The 15843-nt window shown below is 40.0% G+C and overlaps 1 protein-coding gene across 2 annotated transcripts in view; it reads right to left on the bottom strand.

Moving 5' to 3' along the window:
* Window positions 1–1304: 1304 nt before the first annotated feature.
* The window catches only part of cntn3a.1 (contactin 3a, tandem duplicate 1), an 81956-nt gene continuing 67417 nt past the window's right edge, over window positions 1305–15843 (bottom strand). For both annotated transcript variants that reach the window (XM_086278973.1, XM_086278974.1), the window contains 11 exons: window positions 15667–15842; window positions 11278–11395; window positions 9711–9869; window positions 9377–9526; window positions 8445–8515; window positions 7705–7939; window positions 6262–6377; window positions 5815–6001; window positions 4627–4739; window positions 3488–3656; window positions 1305–2683 (listed from right to left, as the gene is read on the bottom strand). In XM_086278973.1, coding sequence (XP_086135099.1) covers window positions 2592–2683; window positions 3488–3656; window positions 4627–4739; window positions 5815–6001; window positions 6262–6377; window positions 7705–7939; window positions 8445–8515; window positions 9377–9526; window positions 9711–9869; window positions 11278–11395; window positions 15667–15842 — 1586 coding nt within the window. In that variant the 3' untranslated portion in view covers window positions 1305–2591. The remainder of the gene's footprint in view (window positions 2684–3487; window positions 3657–4626; window positions 4740–5814; window positions 6002–6261; window positions 6378–7704; window positions 7940–8444; window positions 8516–9376; window positions 9527–9710; window positions 9870–11277; window positions 11396–15666; window position 15843) is intronic.

Genomic DNA, 15843 nt, shown 5'->3' with positions numbered 1-15843 from the left:
GTTAGTATTAATAGAAACTTTAATAAAGCACTTTAATTTAACCCTTTTGCCTCCTTGACTCCTTTTTCTGACCCGGTCACTTTTTGTTACTTCCCCCTCACCGCCTAGACCCCCCCCCCCCCCCGGGGGAACGTAACATCGGTGACTGGAGGCCGTTTGAGTACAGTGAACTCACTTTCATATGTAAGAAACCAGGCTGAGATGACTTGATGTTTGTCACATGGCACATGCTGGAAGCCGCCATGATTAGATGGGTACACTGTACATAACAGGATGGAAATTGTCAGTAAAATTGTTCATGTAAACATACAAATGTCAAGAGAATGCAAATAGAAAATGAATGGAGCTTAAGAACTTTTTTAAGTTCCTTTTTTTGTTTTTGTTATTTTTTTTGCTACTCTTTTATTCAGCTTTGACAGATGTGGTTGCCAGCATCTCATCTAAGTTTCAGATTCCACTTGGTGGAACATAACAAGTGGAGGTTTCCAACCTAACTTTTATTAGTGGAACAACACTAGAAAATAAACCTAACACTCTGATAAAGGCTTGCATTGCACAAGAACACCATTGTTCTTGTGCAATGCAAGCCTCTTCAATAAAACACCATTCTTTTATTGAAGAGCTTGCCTAGGGTGTTTGTTCATCCCAATATACCTTTAAACAGAACTCCTTTTGGCAAGCTTCCTAAATATAAAGCAATACTGACCTGATGTGAGCAAGAAACTCTGAAGAAAAAGAGTCCATGAAGCTCGTGCAGTTCAGATACACCATTACAGGTTGTGTTTGGTTAAGCTTAATGCTGCACAGTTTCAACCAGTTTATAGAAATCTGTATTCACAAATGAAACAATTACATTTCATTTAACTGCATGCATGAATAGATGTATGAAATTCAATCAGTCATGTGACTGTAGGTGATCCCACAGGCTGATGAATAACAGGAACTGATAGATTTTGGTGTGATGCAGAAAGTAGAACCTGTTCATCTGGACAACTTTTTTTGTTTGACCTCATAACAAATTAAATAACAAATTAAATATCAGATTTTCTGCTTGGAAAATAGATCAAATGAAAACCTGAACTTTCACACTTTTCCAGAGCGGTGATAGAGTTGAAAATTCCATAGAGAAGCAATAAGTGGGTTAGGCTGGTTTTTGTTTTTTTGTTTTTTTGTTTTAATTTTATAAGGCTCTGTTAGAAATGTGAAAATTATACCCATATGGGTAGTCTGATGGAAAAACCCAGCACTTAGATTTTGAAGTATGCAAACTCTCCACTTCAGACATCAATAAAAGAAACAAGGAAAATGACTTTATGTTTATTAAAAGCAGGTTGTTCCGTTTCAGACACCCTAAGCAAGGTACACACACTGACTGATTTCATGCCTAACAGCGGCTGACAGTAAAGTACTCCCGCTACTTTGTAATAAGCTGGAAACGTCAGTAAATATCTGCCACTTATTGTATTACAATGCTCATTATGAAGGACAGAAGACAAAGGCCTGTTATGTCCTAAAACCGCCTAAAAAACATGATCTAAATTAGAGCATGACTGAGCCAAAATACAACGCGGATAAAGAAAAGGAGTATAAATAAAACCTCTTTTGAATAATAACAACGTGGGATATAACCATAGGACTTAAGGCTCAATTTGGGACCTGAGGATTTCATACATACGCGACATGTGCGACAACGCAGCTGACATTATTCGGCGTGCCTTTGTTGCACACTTTTCATAGATGAAAGAAGAAGATGAGACATCAATTAGTCAACAAAGATCTGCTGTTTACAGTGGAAGTAATACTGGGATGGACACGCAGCATTTTCTCACAATACAACAGGTATAACTGAACCTTGTAGGCTCTGTACCTTTGGTTCCACTCAGTTTCATGGCAGCTGAGGTTTTGATGTGACATAAAAGCATGAATAAAATACAGGTAAAAGTTACAAAGGTCTCAGATTCTGGTTGTCATAAAGCAATGAGACTTAGCTCCCTGCTTTTTAGCAGGGGATGACTAACAGTTGTTTTTTCCTCATTAGAACGCAGGAGGTTTTTCAAAGACAGCAGGGAAATGGCTTCAACCACTTCCTGTCTCAAATTAAGCTTAATGATACTCACTTGCTTTAGAACTCCTTCACTCTCTGTCATGTTTAAATCCCATCAACCGAGAAGAGTCCAGTGGAACATACACATCTGTTTAATAAAACCTGCACAGCCTCTTAAGCAAGAACATATACACACATTCTATTGTGGCCTCCAAGATGAAAACCATACGAGAACATCCACTGGTTAGAAAGAAGGCGAGTGAAAAAAAAAAAAAAACGTATTCAAAGAGACTGCAGTCGAGCCACAGTGTCCTTTCAGTTCCATAAAAGCAACTTATGAAAGAGCCAGTTCCTTTCAGTAACCACTTTAGAAAGGTGGAGGAAAAGAATCTTCCCCACAAAGCGATATTTGTAGAAAGAAGAGGAAAGACACAGTAGTGCAGGAAAGGGAGCAGGTGGGAATGTGGCTGTCAGCCTGTTGTTGTCTTTGACCTGCTTTTTCTCCTCTTAATAAGCAGCTGCAGAGCCTGGTTCCTGCAGACATTTGTCATAGCAGCGTTCTGGCTGTGATGATTAGGGCTGCAAGATTGACCGTGGGGAAGGCCGAGAACTCCGAGGCTGCTCCCGCGGCTATGGCGTCTGAAAAACACAATCAAATCAAAATCCAACAGGCGCTTGGTCTTGCATTTAAAAAGTCTGGCGTGGTCTAGAAACGCATGAAAAAACGTTAGAAGGTCATTGAGTGCAGACTTTTACGTGATAAATTATCACAGAGCAGAACGGCTCTACATTGAAGTACAAAGAACTGATGCGAGATGCGAGTGCGTGCACTTATCAATAGATGGCACTAGTATAACATATTCCGTTATGGGGGCGACCCGAGTTTCAAAGAGCTGGACTACTGAGGCAGGCAACAGCAACACACATAGTTTGATCCAAATGGCACATCCACTCTCAAACAACCTCCTGGCCATACTTGGAGAATGCTGGAGACCATTATGTTGTTGATAGTATGTCTCCCGGTCTGCGGATAAGAGACTATTTTAGAGGTAATGTGAAAGAGGAAATTACTTATTTGAAGACTAATATTACATCAATTAATTTGGAAAAAAAAGCTTCCTAAAAGAGTTTCTCGGATAACAATTTATCTATTTAATGCAGCTGCAGGGTGTGTTTGTACAAGTGCCAGGCTTGCAGTATGTGCATTGTTAGACTCGCACAGCTTGATCAAAAGAAGTGCTGTCACAGTGTTTCTCTGCAGCGAAACTAGAGGACCTAAATTACTTCCACTCAGAAAAGGGTGCTGAAAAGCTAAAGTGGATATAATTCTTTCTTGAGCGTGCACAGGTATATGCAAGGGCCTTTTTCTGTATGTCTCAACCCCAGCTTGAATATATTCATTCTCACAAAAAGAGAGAAAGAAATGTTTCAGGACTGTCCTACCTGCTATCTTGGGGATGGTAATCTGGCGGCTGCTGATCCCTTCACCTCCCTCACTGAAAGGTTTAATTTGGATTACATAGCCTTGGTTGACCGGCAGCGACAACTCCAAAGAGGTGTTGTTGGTCTCCACCACGTTGGGACGACTGTGTTTGTCCTGGCTGTACATCACCTGAAGGAAACAGAGTGCGAACGATGATAACAGAGTGTGGCGTGGCATGAAGGCACTCACAATGAGACATATGAGTGTTTTATTTTTCCTTCCTAGCGCGCTGACAGGAAAATCTAAGTGTGAGCTGCAGCTCGGCGAGTTGGAGTGAGCAGTATCTGAAAGTTAACAAGAACGAGACTCTTGCTTTAGATATCTGCACATGACTGTGCCGGGTCACTGGAGGAGAGGGCTCAGTAGAGATAAGGCAGAACTGCCAGAAATCTTCAGTCCTGACTTTTCAGCTGCGGTTTGGATGCATCTGCCCATTTTAACGCACGCTAAGCTCTCCACTTTCACTTCACTTGTAACGGGAATAATGCGACTAAGACCAAGTCTTCACACTTTCCGCCTGTTTAGCGTAGGAGGCTGCAAATTCGTGCTCCTATTTATTTACATTTACAAGCCAAGTGACACTTGGAAAGACAGATGAAGATAAAAACCCTGAAGCAGTTATTATATCTATTGTGCACTTGATGCTGCAGTGGCAAGTTAAATGTCACAATACGGGAAGATGAACGCCAATAAGATTTTACTTCGTACATGCTTTTCCTGAGATGACTCGCTCAGAACAGTTGTACAGTTTAAACTATGTGGCTAAAAATAATGGGTGCTGTGGGTGTTTGGGTTATCACAGGACCGCTGGTTTAAGGCGAGGAGGCAATTTGTGTAGGACTTCCGAGGTTAAACTGAAATGCTGCAGAATATTACACCAATGCAGGGGATAAAATGAGGCTCCCATTTATTAATAACACTCTGAGAAGTTCATCAGCACAACCAGTGTGTTCATAAATAACAGCGTGCTCTAATGAAGCAAATGGACCAAGTAACAGTCTATCATTCTCTGTTATGTTACTATCTATAAAACCCTTTACTTGTCAGCTTTGAATTGATTCTTGCTGAGGCAGTCTACCGTGGAAGTGTAAAACTTTACCTTATATCCTGTGACTTCTGACTCATTCTCCAGGGCGTGCACTTGGTCCCATTTCAGGATGACCTTGGAGTTGGAAGTGTTCCACATAATTTTAACTGGGGCTTGACTGGGTGCTGAGTGAGGACACAGGGAGCAGGGTAAGGGGAAGAGGGAGAAGAAAAAAAGAGGCTGTCAAGTCGATAAACAGTCACGAACCAACTCAGCATGAAGGAGATTTCTCATTATCAGTTTATCATCCCACTGTTAGGAGTGAGCAGTGAGAACAATCCAAGACACTTCACCCGTTGCCTACTGGTGGTGGTCAGAGGGCCCGGTGGCGCCAGTGTCCGGCAGCCTCGCCTCTGTCAGTGCGCCCCAGGGTGGCTGTGGCTACAATGTAGCTTACCATCACCAGTGTGTGAATGTGTGTGTGAATGGGTGGATGACTGGATATGTAAAGCGCTTTGGGGTCCTTAGGGACTAGTAAGGCGCTATATAAATACAGGCCATTTACCATTTATTTATTTTTTTTAAGTTAATGGGGAAGTAACAAAAAGCCATGAAAGATTTGTATCATGTTATAACGAGAATACGGCGATTTATATTATTTGCGCATGTGAGCATAAGATTAAAGACATATGTCTGACAATTAACGCTTTAAACCATTATCCACAACTTCAGATTTTCTTGCTTCTTTCTCAAACGTTTGCATTCACATGACATGAGATGCACTGCTGCAAACGGCAAACAGGGACTCAAGTATAGATGTCATAACATAATAACATAAATAACACGGTGTGGCAGAAACTTACGCCGACACCTGCTTTGACGTCTGTTACTTTCACGCTCTTTGCATCAGTAAGATGCCAGGACACGAAGCAGCGTATCCATGTGCGCGAGAAGAAAACCGTAAAACCCACCAAAAATATTTAGATGTTTGGAACAATGTTTTTTTTTATGTGAGAGAAAAGCCTTTAACGCATTTCAAGTCTCGACAACATAAAACACAATTCGGTGAAAAAACAGCGACACAAATGAAAGCGCCACATTGTTTTGCAGTGAATGGTTCCTTCTTCAGTTACTGGTGAAATCCAATACACTGAATGGACCACGCAGCTACAGCCAAAAGAAAAGGAAGAAGAAAACAAAAACAAGAAAAACAATACACAAAAGAAGACTGTCATTCGCCTTCAGTATCTTAGTCCTTACGCGGTTTCTTGGTTGTGACATTGACTATGTTGCTCTGTGGGCCCACTCCAGCGCTGTTGTAAGCCCGCAGACACACGTAATAGGTACTGCTGCCTTCCAGATCCCTGATGAGTACTGAAGTTTTATTCCCTGCTGTCCTGATCACCGTAGCTGCCTCTTGCTTTTGCTTCTCACTCCAGTACTGCAACTAAACACACACACATAGAATACACGGATTACGCTTGCATCTATTTTGTTACTCAATATTCTCTGTGGGCATGAAAGCCAGAGGGCCCTCATATACTGCAGTTTACTTCATAAATGAATAATATAAACACTAATGCAAAAAGGTCACAATGCTATTCTGCAAAAATCAAAAACAGATACATTGCCACTAGTTATTCGTGTTGCTGGTGCTGTCCAACATGTTTGTACAAGACCTATTGTGTGGGCTTGTGTGGGTTTGACCTCATAGCCTAGGATGCGTCTGCGGTTGTTGCTCCAGGGCAGTGGCTTCCAGGTGACCTCTACCTCGGACGCTGATACGCTCCGAGCCCTGAGCCTCCCTGGAGCTCTGCTGGGCTCTGAAACACAGACACCAGGGGCACCGGGGAAAGAGAGGAAGACATGGATTTATTAAGCCTATAGACACTGTGTGGCTTAATGAATATACAGAAGCGATAAATTTACCCTGTGGTTTTAACAGACCATAATACCAACGTTAATGTAATAATATGGGAAATGCTCTCATGTAAACATCATTAGCATTTCCTCCTTGATTTATTGTCATACATCTCCATTTCATTTATGTAGGTCCGGTTCCGGCCATCTGCAGTCGATTTATACTGTAAGGTAAACATCCTATAATAATAGAAAGAGAAAACCAATGATCTGATTATCCCCTATGAGCAATCACTTGGCGACGCTTGGGAGGAAGAACTCTGTTTTAGCAGAATGAGACCTCCAGCGCAACCAGGCTCAGGGAGGGGCAGCCATCTGCCACGACCGGTTGTTGGGTTGATGGGAAGGAGAAGAGAGAAAAGAAAAGCACAGAGGAAAGGATTTTTCTTCTTTAACTGTGTGACTGACAAACTTTGGGTGCGAAAACATAATTACATTTCAGTTATTTCTGGCCGCCTTTTATAGATAAAAATGACCTTATTCTGGTGTTTGTGTATGTGTATGGGTGTAGGTGCCAAAGTTACACACCAACTAAGACTAGGGATGGCTGTTGGAGGTAATGGTCTATCAGCCGAAATGATGTTAAAGACCAGTAATGATGCTCAAATCTCAATAGTTGGTGTAGTGTCCTGTTACATTAAATATTCATGACAAAATGTGCAATTAGGCTAAAGATGCATGAAGGTAAATTACCAGCCGTCTCAGGACTCAGGATCAGGGACTGTGAGAGTGTGATTTGATCAGCCCTGTTTTTTTTAAAACAGATATTACAGATAAAGAGCAGAGCTTCCAGATACATATCGGACAGTCAAGTAGTCATGCCCTAAATCGTTCCTTGCCTTATTGTATTTCTCCTCCAATGGAGCCATGATTTACTACATTAGCATGAACCTGTATTCATAAAGGCTTGAATTTAATGAATGAGGCCATAGATTTATTAGGAAAGTGTTAACTGAGGTTATTTTACTTTAAACTTCTTTATGAAAACAGGAAACTTGCTTCAACAGTGTTTTAGACTAGGAAGATCATTCCATCTTTTATATACAGTCTATGTTTAGGACCAGAAACCAGTGTTATGAAGTACAGTGTTTATTTTAAGCAATAACATCCTTGGAATTATATTCAAATTATATTATATTAAAATGTGACAAAAAGACTAAAGTCTGTCAGAAAATGTAGTATTTGTGCTTCTGATCACTGACACAGTGTTTGTGCTTTAGGAGTGCACACCTTCCTCTGCTGAGTAGATAGTGGTCACAGGACTGAAAGGGCCTTCTCCCTTGTTGTTGTAAACCCCGACTTTGACTTGATAAGGGGAGAAGGGAGGGATGCTCTCATTCTTGAAGACATATCTAGAAGCATCTGGGGACGTGACAGCAGCCTGCATCCAGCCCTGCGCCCCGAGTGGGCGGAAAGCCACCACATATCCAAAGCCCGGGCCGCTCTGCATCTCCTCGGGAACAGGCTAAGAAGGTACAAGATGACTCAGAGCAATGACTCAAGAGAGAAATGCATGAATGATCCCGAAGATATTAAAACCTAAAAGAAGCTGAGGGCATTACTGTACATGCAAGACTTTGCACGAAATGATCATCCTGTCTGGTTAAAGGCACAATAAGCAAAATTCAAGACCACAGGATGTCACACCACAGGCCACACCTCACCCTCTTTTCTATTCTGTTTACAAGCTAGAAAGTTTTTGAGCAAAAAGTCAAGCGAAGGGCAATGGAGGGGAGCAAAACAGCAGTAGAGACTTACAATGAGCTGAGATAAAACCAGCGCATGTAAATTAGGGAAATAACAAAAATGAAAACATTGTTGTTTTTAATTCTTTTGTTTTAGCTGATGTCTGACTGCCCTCTGCAACCTCACTCTTACTTTGACCTTTACTTTACATTCAGATGTTAACAACGACAACAGCAACAAACTCTAAATAACATTTTCCTAAATGCATTTAAATACATGCTTACCTCCCAAGTGATGACCAGCTCTGAACGTCCTCCACCACCACCACTCACCCTTGCTGGAGTTAACCTGGGAACTAACAGATTCGAACAGGGTTAGATAGTCATGTCCAACACATACACCCAGTATTCTGTTTCTCACCATGAAATAACATAGCATGGAAACAGGTTTTGATATCGAACGTGTTCAAAAAAGTTGCAAATTCCTTAAATACAGACTTATAAGAGTACTTCACAAGTTTGACATTGCACCTGTTTGAGATCATGCCAAAGCAACTCAATCTGATTTGAGTGCAGACTTTGACCACGTCATTCCAAAGACTTCTTTTTTTGAGCTATTCAGAGGTGAACTTGTCAGTTTGTTTGTGATCATTGTCCTGCTACGTAACCTAAGTGAGCTTTAACTTCAAGGTATGAACTGATGTCTGGACATTCTCCTTCAGGATTTTCTATTAGAGAGCAAAATTCATGTTTCCATCAATTACGGCAAGTTGTCCAGGTAAAGCAGCAAAGCAGCCCCAGACCATCACACTACCACCACCTTGTTTGACTGCGGGTATGATGTTCTTTTAATGCAATTCTGTTATAGTTTTATCCAGATGTAACGGAACTCAAACCTTCCAAAAAGTTAAACTTTTGTTGAACTACTTTATTGTTTAAACTTTGGCAAAAAGTGTGTTGATGTGTCAGTCCAGCCCTGCTGTTTAGTGTGCTAAAGTGGAGTTCTTTTTCCTTTTCAATACTGTTGTACTAAAGCTTCCAGGCATCAGTAATTTTATTAGTTCTGTCATGCTTATCTTGCAGAAGCAGAAAGTTTACTGAAATAAAATAGGACAATAAGGTTTTTTTTAAGTATTCAGTACATGATGAGAATGATCCTGAAACCACTTTTCCCAATGTTGGCATCAGAAAAAATGCAAGGAGCTTCTGATACATACGCGTGTCTTTGGTGCGGGCCTTTTTGGAGGGTTTGCTGGGCTCTCCTGTTCCGATGCTGTTGATCGCCAAGACTCTGAACTCGTAGTCCACCCAGGAGCTCAAGTCAGTGACAGTGGCTGACAGCTGCTTCCCCCCCAGCAGCTCAGGAACTGAAAAACATCACAGAAGTAACCTTTCATTGATTTCACTGATAATTAGCCAAGAGGGTGAAGTTTTAGTTATCTGCATTTTATGTGTGGAGTTTGGAAAGGACAGCTACCAGTTACCCCATCTCTCATTTTTTAACCTTTCACTAAACTTTCTAGCCACACAAACACATTTAAATAAGCAAACCTGTGGTAACAGCCTGCCACCCGAGAGAGAAGGGCGTTCTGGCCTGGATGGTATAGCTTAGGATAGGGCTGTGGTTGTCCGTGCCAGGACCCCAGGACAGAGAGGCAGTGGTCTCTGTCATCTTAGTCACCTGACAGTCCACAGGGGGGCCTGGAGGACCTAAAAAGACAGTAAGTCACAGGTTACTCAAATATATTGATACATAGCAGCTCAAGATTATAGGTGATATGAGAGACTGAGTAGACAGCGTTTGTGGAGCTCGAGTGCAATACTGAATTACACCGAGTCCAAAATCAACACTCACAATAATGAATGCGTATCAAAAATATAAAAACAGAACATTGATTTTTTTTTCTGGAAAATGTAGACTTTCTACATTTAACAAGATGTTTTTGTGGCTGCGCTGCCACCAGAATCTCTGCCAGGGATTGCAGAGATAAATTAGAGCATGCACAATTTAATAAATAGGATAGAAAAAGGGAGAAAAAAAGGAAAAAATGCTTTAATTATACACACAAGAAGTAATTATTTGCAATCTTTTATTTCATTTTTGGTACGTTAACATAGACAATAAAAAGGAAAGTTTGTTTCAATCTCTAATGAGTCGACTCATGAATCAGCTGTAATACATGTGTTCACTTTAATGTGAGTGTAGCTGTTTGCTACTCAAGTGAACTATTGCTATTATCTTCTCCTTTTCTCTGGTGTCTCCGAAATGGAGGTCAGTGAACATTTTATATTTCCTTCTGCTCCACAGGAACATTTGGTGAGCTCTTCCAGTCCACTTAGAATTTACTGCCAGCTACAAGAAAACCATCTGCAAATACTAAGGAATAAGGAGATAATGTGACTCTTTACGCGACGCATGTAGTGCTCATTTCTCATTTTAAGAGGCCGATCTTCCACAGTATAGCCCCAGTTAAGAGCACAGCTGCAGCTGCTCCGCCTGGCTGTGACAGGTGAAGCCGTGGATGCATGCGGTTTTTCTTCAGACCTCGGCTGCTGCTGTGGTTCAGTCTATGGTGGCACTATATGAATATGTCCAGCTGCTACAATTAACTACTAAACTGTCACTGTTGGCCCCATTAAAAAAAACCATAATGTGTCACAGCCAAAATAATAACCAAAGCACATCCACGGCTGCTGCCACAGTCACAGAGCCAGCTGTGTTATCCCAAAGCTGCGATCGTAATCAGAGCTGGTCTGTCTCAGCAGCGGTAAGAGGGAGAACTGATGAACGAGCTCCATTTATCTAAATGTGACGCTTTAGCTTTGGCCTGAGCAGCCCCAGACTCTCGCTGCAAACACGACCAAAAGAGGTTCACTTTTCTCAATAGTTCAGACAAAATCATTACTGGGAAGTATGCAAGAATACAAGAAAATACAACGACTTTGTACTTTGGATCTAACACAATACTACTACATAAGTCCATACGCACATTGTTTAAATGTTAGACAATAACAATGATAAGGGCATTGCATGCCCTGGTTCAGGTTTGGAAATTCTGAAAGAAAAAAGTTATTAAATAAACATATCTGGGTTTGATCTTCTGCTTTTTTCCCTTACCTCTCACAACCACATCAGTGGCAATAGAAATACTGTCCACCTTGGTCTGAACAGCACAGGTATACTTCCCAGCATGCCTCAGTTGAATATTCCGGATCATAATGTCACCATCCGATCGCTGCTGGTCCAGATGTCAGGGGAGAAACAAAACAAAAAAGGGAATAACACAGAATCTTGTGTTATAAAGTTGCAAAATCAAGGAAAAGAGCTTGTCGTGATTTATTTTGGCAGTTCCTTGCATTATGAAGGAAAAAGGTACAACATGAATCCAGGGACACACCAAATGACTGAGTGCTGCTTTTCATAATTTCATCATTTATGAGCACAGGTCTTTGTGAGGTATTAAAAAGCTTCTTTCAGCTTCGTCCCTTTTATTCTCTCTGATTCCATTTACTCTGCAGACAACCATTCAATGCCAAATGCTTTGAACTTTAAAGTTGGAGCTTAAAGTTGGAGCTAATGTTAAGTTGATGTCTTATCTGTGAAAGTAGGGAACTGTGAAACAGGATGATACTTGGTAACTACTTTGATGTATAATCAGGGACATTTTAAAGAGATAAAAATTCAGTTGCTCCAAGTCATCCACTCTTTGATACCCATTATTAAAATAACATAGGCAAGAATATATTAGGCCACAGATCTCTCAGTATGCAAAATGTTATTGTGAGATAACCTTGCTTGCAATATCAAGTGAGACTGCTAGAAAAACTCATAAAAAGTGTAGTCATGGATACAAAAGATAAATACAAAGCAAGATTTCTGGTTTTGCTTGTAGTCTGAGGTTTGATTACTAATCATGTCTCAGCAGGTTTTCACTTCTATTTGATTTAATAATTTTTTTTTTTAAAAAGTATTTGTTCCAGCAACAGAAATGGAAGCACAGGCTCAGATATTCAGAGCTACACCAGGAGGAGGTCTTATTTTGTGCCTGAAATGGCTGTGAAAGCTGCAGCTAGGAGCATTCATTTCCATTTAGGTCCATAAGTATTTGGACAATAACTCTGCTTTTTTTAACCTCTATATACCCCCACAGTGGTTCTTAAATCAAACCTTCAAAGTGTCCTTAAGGCCTGTGTAGTTTAATCTAAGACATTTAATGAAACTATTGTATTGACTGTTTGTTTTTGAATTACTACCATTTTCATAAATTAAGATAAGATAAGATAAGATAACCTTTATTAGTCCCACACGTGGGAAATTTGTTTTGTCACAGCAGGAAGTGGACAGTGCAAAAGTTATGAGGCAAAAATTAGAATACAATAAGAATAAATACAGTATACAACTGTACAGAATAGAATAAAATAAAATACTATAAACAGTAGAATAAAATAAAATAAATATACAATAAGATAAAAATAGAATACAAATACAAATACTATATACAACTGAGTAAAAATATTGTCCCTGACCTTCAGAGACTGGACAATTGACTCGCAAGCTGTTTCACAGCGTGACATACATAAAATACTGTTACCACAGCCAATGCTCGTGGTTCTCTCTGCCTTCAGTTTTGTTTTCTGCGTGATCTATTGTGTTGAGGTGACCAGCTTAGTCATTGGGAAATATGGGTCATCATCTATTTGCAGAGATTTTAGATGTTTTCTTCCCAGTGCATTTATTATTTTCATGAATGTGCCACATTTAAAGTTTTTACTCCTTTTAAATTTATTTAGGTTATTTATTTTTTTTACTTTTGTTTGTTTGTTTCAGCCCATTGAGTCCTCCTTCACTTGCACTGGCTTCTAATTGGACCTCATATTGGAAGGACCAAGTGCAAATACAATATTTTGAGCCAGCAGACCTTTTATCTGCTTGTCATCAATCAAAGGAACAATCAATGGTCCAGTTACTTTTGATCGTCAGAAACGCTAAACTGCATATTAAATGTTTACCTTTTAATAAACCCCTTGAATAGGGCAGGGATAGCTCAGTAGGTAGAGTGGTTGCCCCATGATCGGAAGGTCGGGGGTTCGATTCCCCTTAACAGCTACCCTGAGGTACCCCTGAGCAAGGTACCGTCCCTACACACTGCTCCCCGGGCGCCCAATGGCTGCCCACTGCTTCACTGAGTGAATGGGTTAAATGCAGAGAGCAATTTCCCCACGGGGCACAATAATGTACATACTTTCTTCTTCTTCTAATTAAAACTGAATATCTGCACTTCAATTTGTGTTTGATTCAAAATCAGAAAAATTCAGTCTGGCCGTAACTTTGTGTCAATAGAAAGAATAATATGCACCTTAAAAGTCAGAGAGGTTTACAAGGGAATCTGGAAATCATGAACTGATTTTATAAAAGCTGTTTCAGAGGTTCTGCAGGTTGAAATCTACAGATATTAATAAAAACCGTGTCAAACCCCACAACAGGGTGATGTCTGATGTTTTTTTTTTCATTTTAGCTAACATTTCTTTTTCTTTTTTCCATGAGTGACACAATTTATCAGTAACATCCATTCATTTAAAGCGATTGCCTTTATAAGACGCAAGTAGCACAGCTTTTCTTTGAGCTGTAAAATGTTGGCAAGTTAACAAAACTCACAGTGTGACATAAAACTTTACAGTTAACTCATTCAGCGACTTGCAGTTGACATTTTTCAGTTCACTCTGAGCCTTGCTGAAAAAATGTCAGCGAGGGCATCAGAAAGTAGAAATCAAATACTGAAATTCAAACATAGTGGAACAGCACTTGGATCTTAAAGTATCTACAGTTGTAAAGCTTTTATTTTACGGATAAGGTCACGACTCGCTTTTATTCTATGTGGAGGCTTCACTCTCTTCGAGTTCACGGAGGACTCAATGAATATTAAAAGGCAGACAGCTTTGCAAAAAAATTAATAAATAAATAAAGCATATCCACAAAGTCACATTTATGCAAAACACATGAGGTAAGTTAGTAACGTGACTATTCACAACATGTCAGCATATTCGGTGTATGCAAGAGTCTGATTTGTTTGCTATATTGAACCGCAAAGTTTCTTGTCGTTTATGATCATGCCAAAAACAAATAAACAAACAAACAAACAAAAGCAAAAAACGAAATAGAAAAACAAGAAGCCCGGGCCTTATAATTGCTTTTCCTTATTAAAAGATGATGATCACACGTAGCACATGGCTGAGCAATGCATTATGAGTTTCTTGGTTGCTGCTTTTGTCAATGTAGGAGGTGTTATTAACAAGCAGAACAAGCAAAATAGCGTCCTCCTGTTCTGTTATAATAATTAAAAAGACACAAAAAAACAATCAAGGCTGCATGATTCATCATAAATGTGAAAGCTGAAGCTGGAATACAGTTGCTAAAAAATGTGTTACTTTTAATGGATCACAAACTACTTCCCTTTTCCCACATTACTCTATACACAGTCAGGTGGATATACGTAGACTTGGACACCACCACAACTAAATTTAGCTAGCTGAATATGGCTAAACGTAAAGATTTTTGTCTTAAATTTCAGATTAGTCATATTGAATTTGGAGGAAAGATTCTTCAATATGCGTCTAACTTTTTTTTCAAGGAAGCAAACACATTTGTACAACTCAGATGCTGGAAATGTTAACGACTCCTTCATTATTCCGTTCACCAGGTAAAAGGTAGTACTAGAATTGAAAAGGCTTGCTGTAAACCCATAACATTACAAAGATGCTCTCTCAAGTCTAAGGTAATCTTATGAACAGATGAACAAAGTATGGAGAAGACTCCAAAACACACATGATACTATGTGAAACACAGTGGAAGCAGTGTGACGCATGCTTACAATAAGATGCAACAGAAGATAAGCACAGCTGAATTAATTTTGAACCTAAACATTTCACTGATATTTCTGAATAAAAGCTAAAAGTCTGTGCTCACTTCAGTTAAATCTTTTTTATTTCACCACAGACCTAAAATGACCCAAACCGTGTCAATGTCCAAATATTTCCAGGTTCAATTATCTGTAGCTTTTCATCTGTAATAAAAAAATTAGTATGTAGAGAATGTTGTTCTTATATAGAGAGTGAAATGCTTCCCAAGTGGCCTTTCTTTAAACTCCCCCTCTGCTGGTATGCTTTTGATTTTAGTTTTACAAAGTCACTGCTGTCAAAAGAAAACATAAAAAGAAGGGGATGACATAAAAGTACTTGTTTTACATCTCAGAAGAGTTTAAAACATCTAGGCAGGAAATCTGTGCTTCATCTGTTTTGTAGTGCTTCTGTAATGAACGTCAAACATCATTTAAACAACTCAAATCAGATAATTGTGTGTATATGTGTGCGTGGCTTCTGAAGCTCACATTATGATTGTGATCTAAAGGGGATGTTCGTGTTCAGCCTCTAGCCGATAGCTCGTGCTTCCATCATTTTCTACCCTCCAGCCACAGCCTGGACCTCCCTTCAGACCCGGAGTTGTACTTACCCCACCAACTTTTTCAAAATAAGCTCCGTGGCTTCCAAAGTGAATGAGCTGCTCGTTGAAAAACCAGGTGAACTTGAGGTCAAGAGTTGGGTCGTGCGATACCTGACAGGGCAGGACAATGCTCTCACCTACAGTCACATCCAGATGACCTGCTGGACTGGTAATCACAGTTGCGTC

This window comes from Aulonocara sp. 'chitande type north' Nkhata Bay, linkage group LG20, assembly GCF_057382095.1.
Source record: "Aulonocara sp. 'chitande type north' Nkhata Bay isolate Kocher_YH1m ecotype deep benthic linkage group LG20, A_spYH_male_GT1.1, whole genome shotgun sequence".
NCBI classification, from domain to species: Eukaryota; Metazoa; Chordata; class Actinopteri; order Cichliformes; family Cichlidae; genus Aulonocara; species Aulonocara sp. 'chitande type north' Nkhata Bay.
This window is presented reverse-complemented; position numbering and strand designations above follow the sequence as displayed.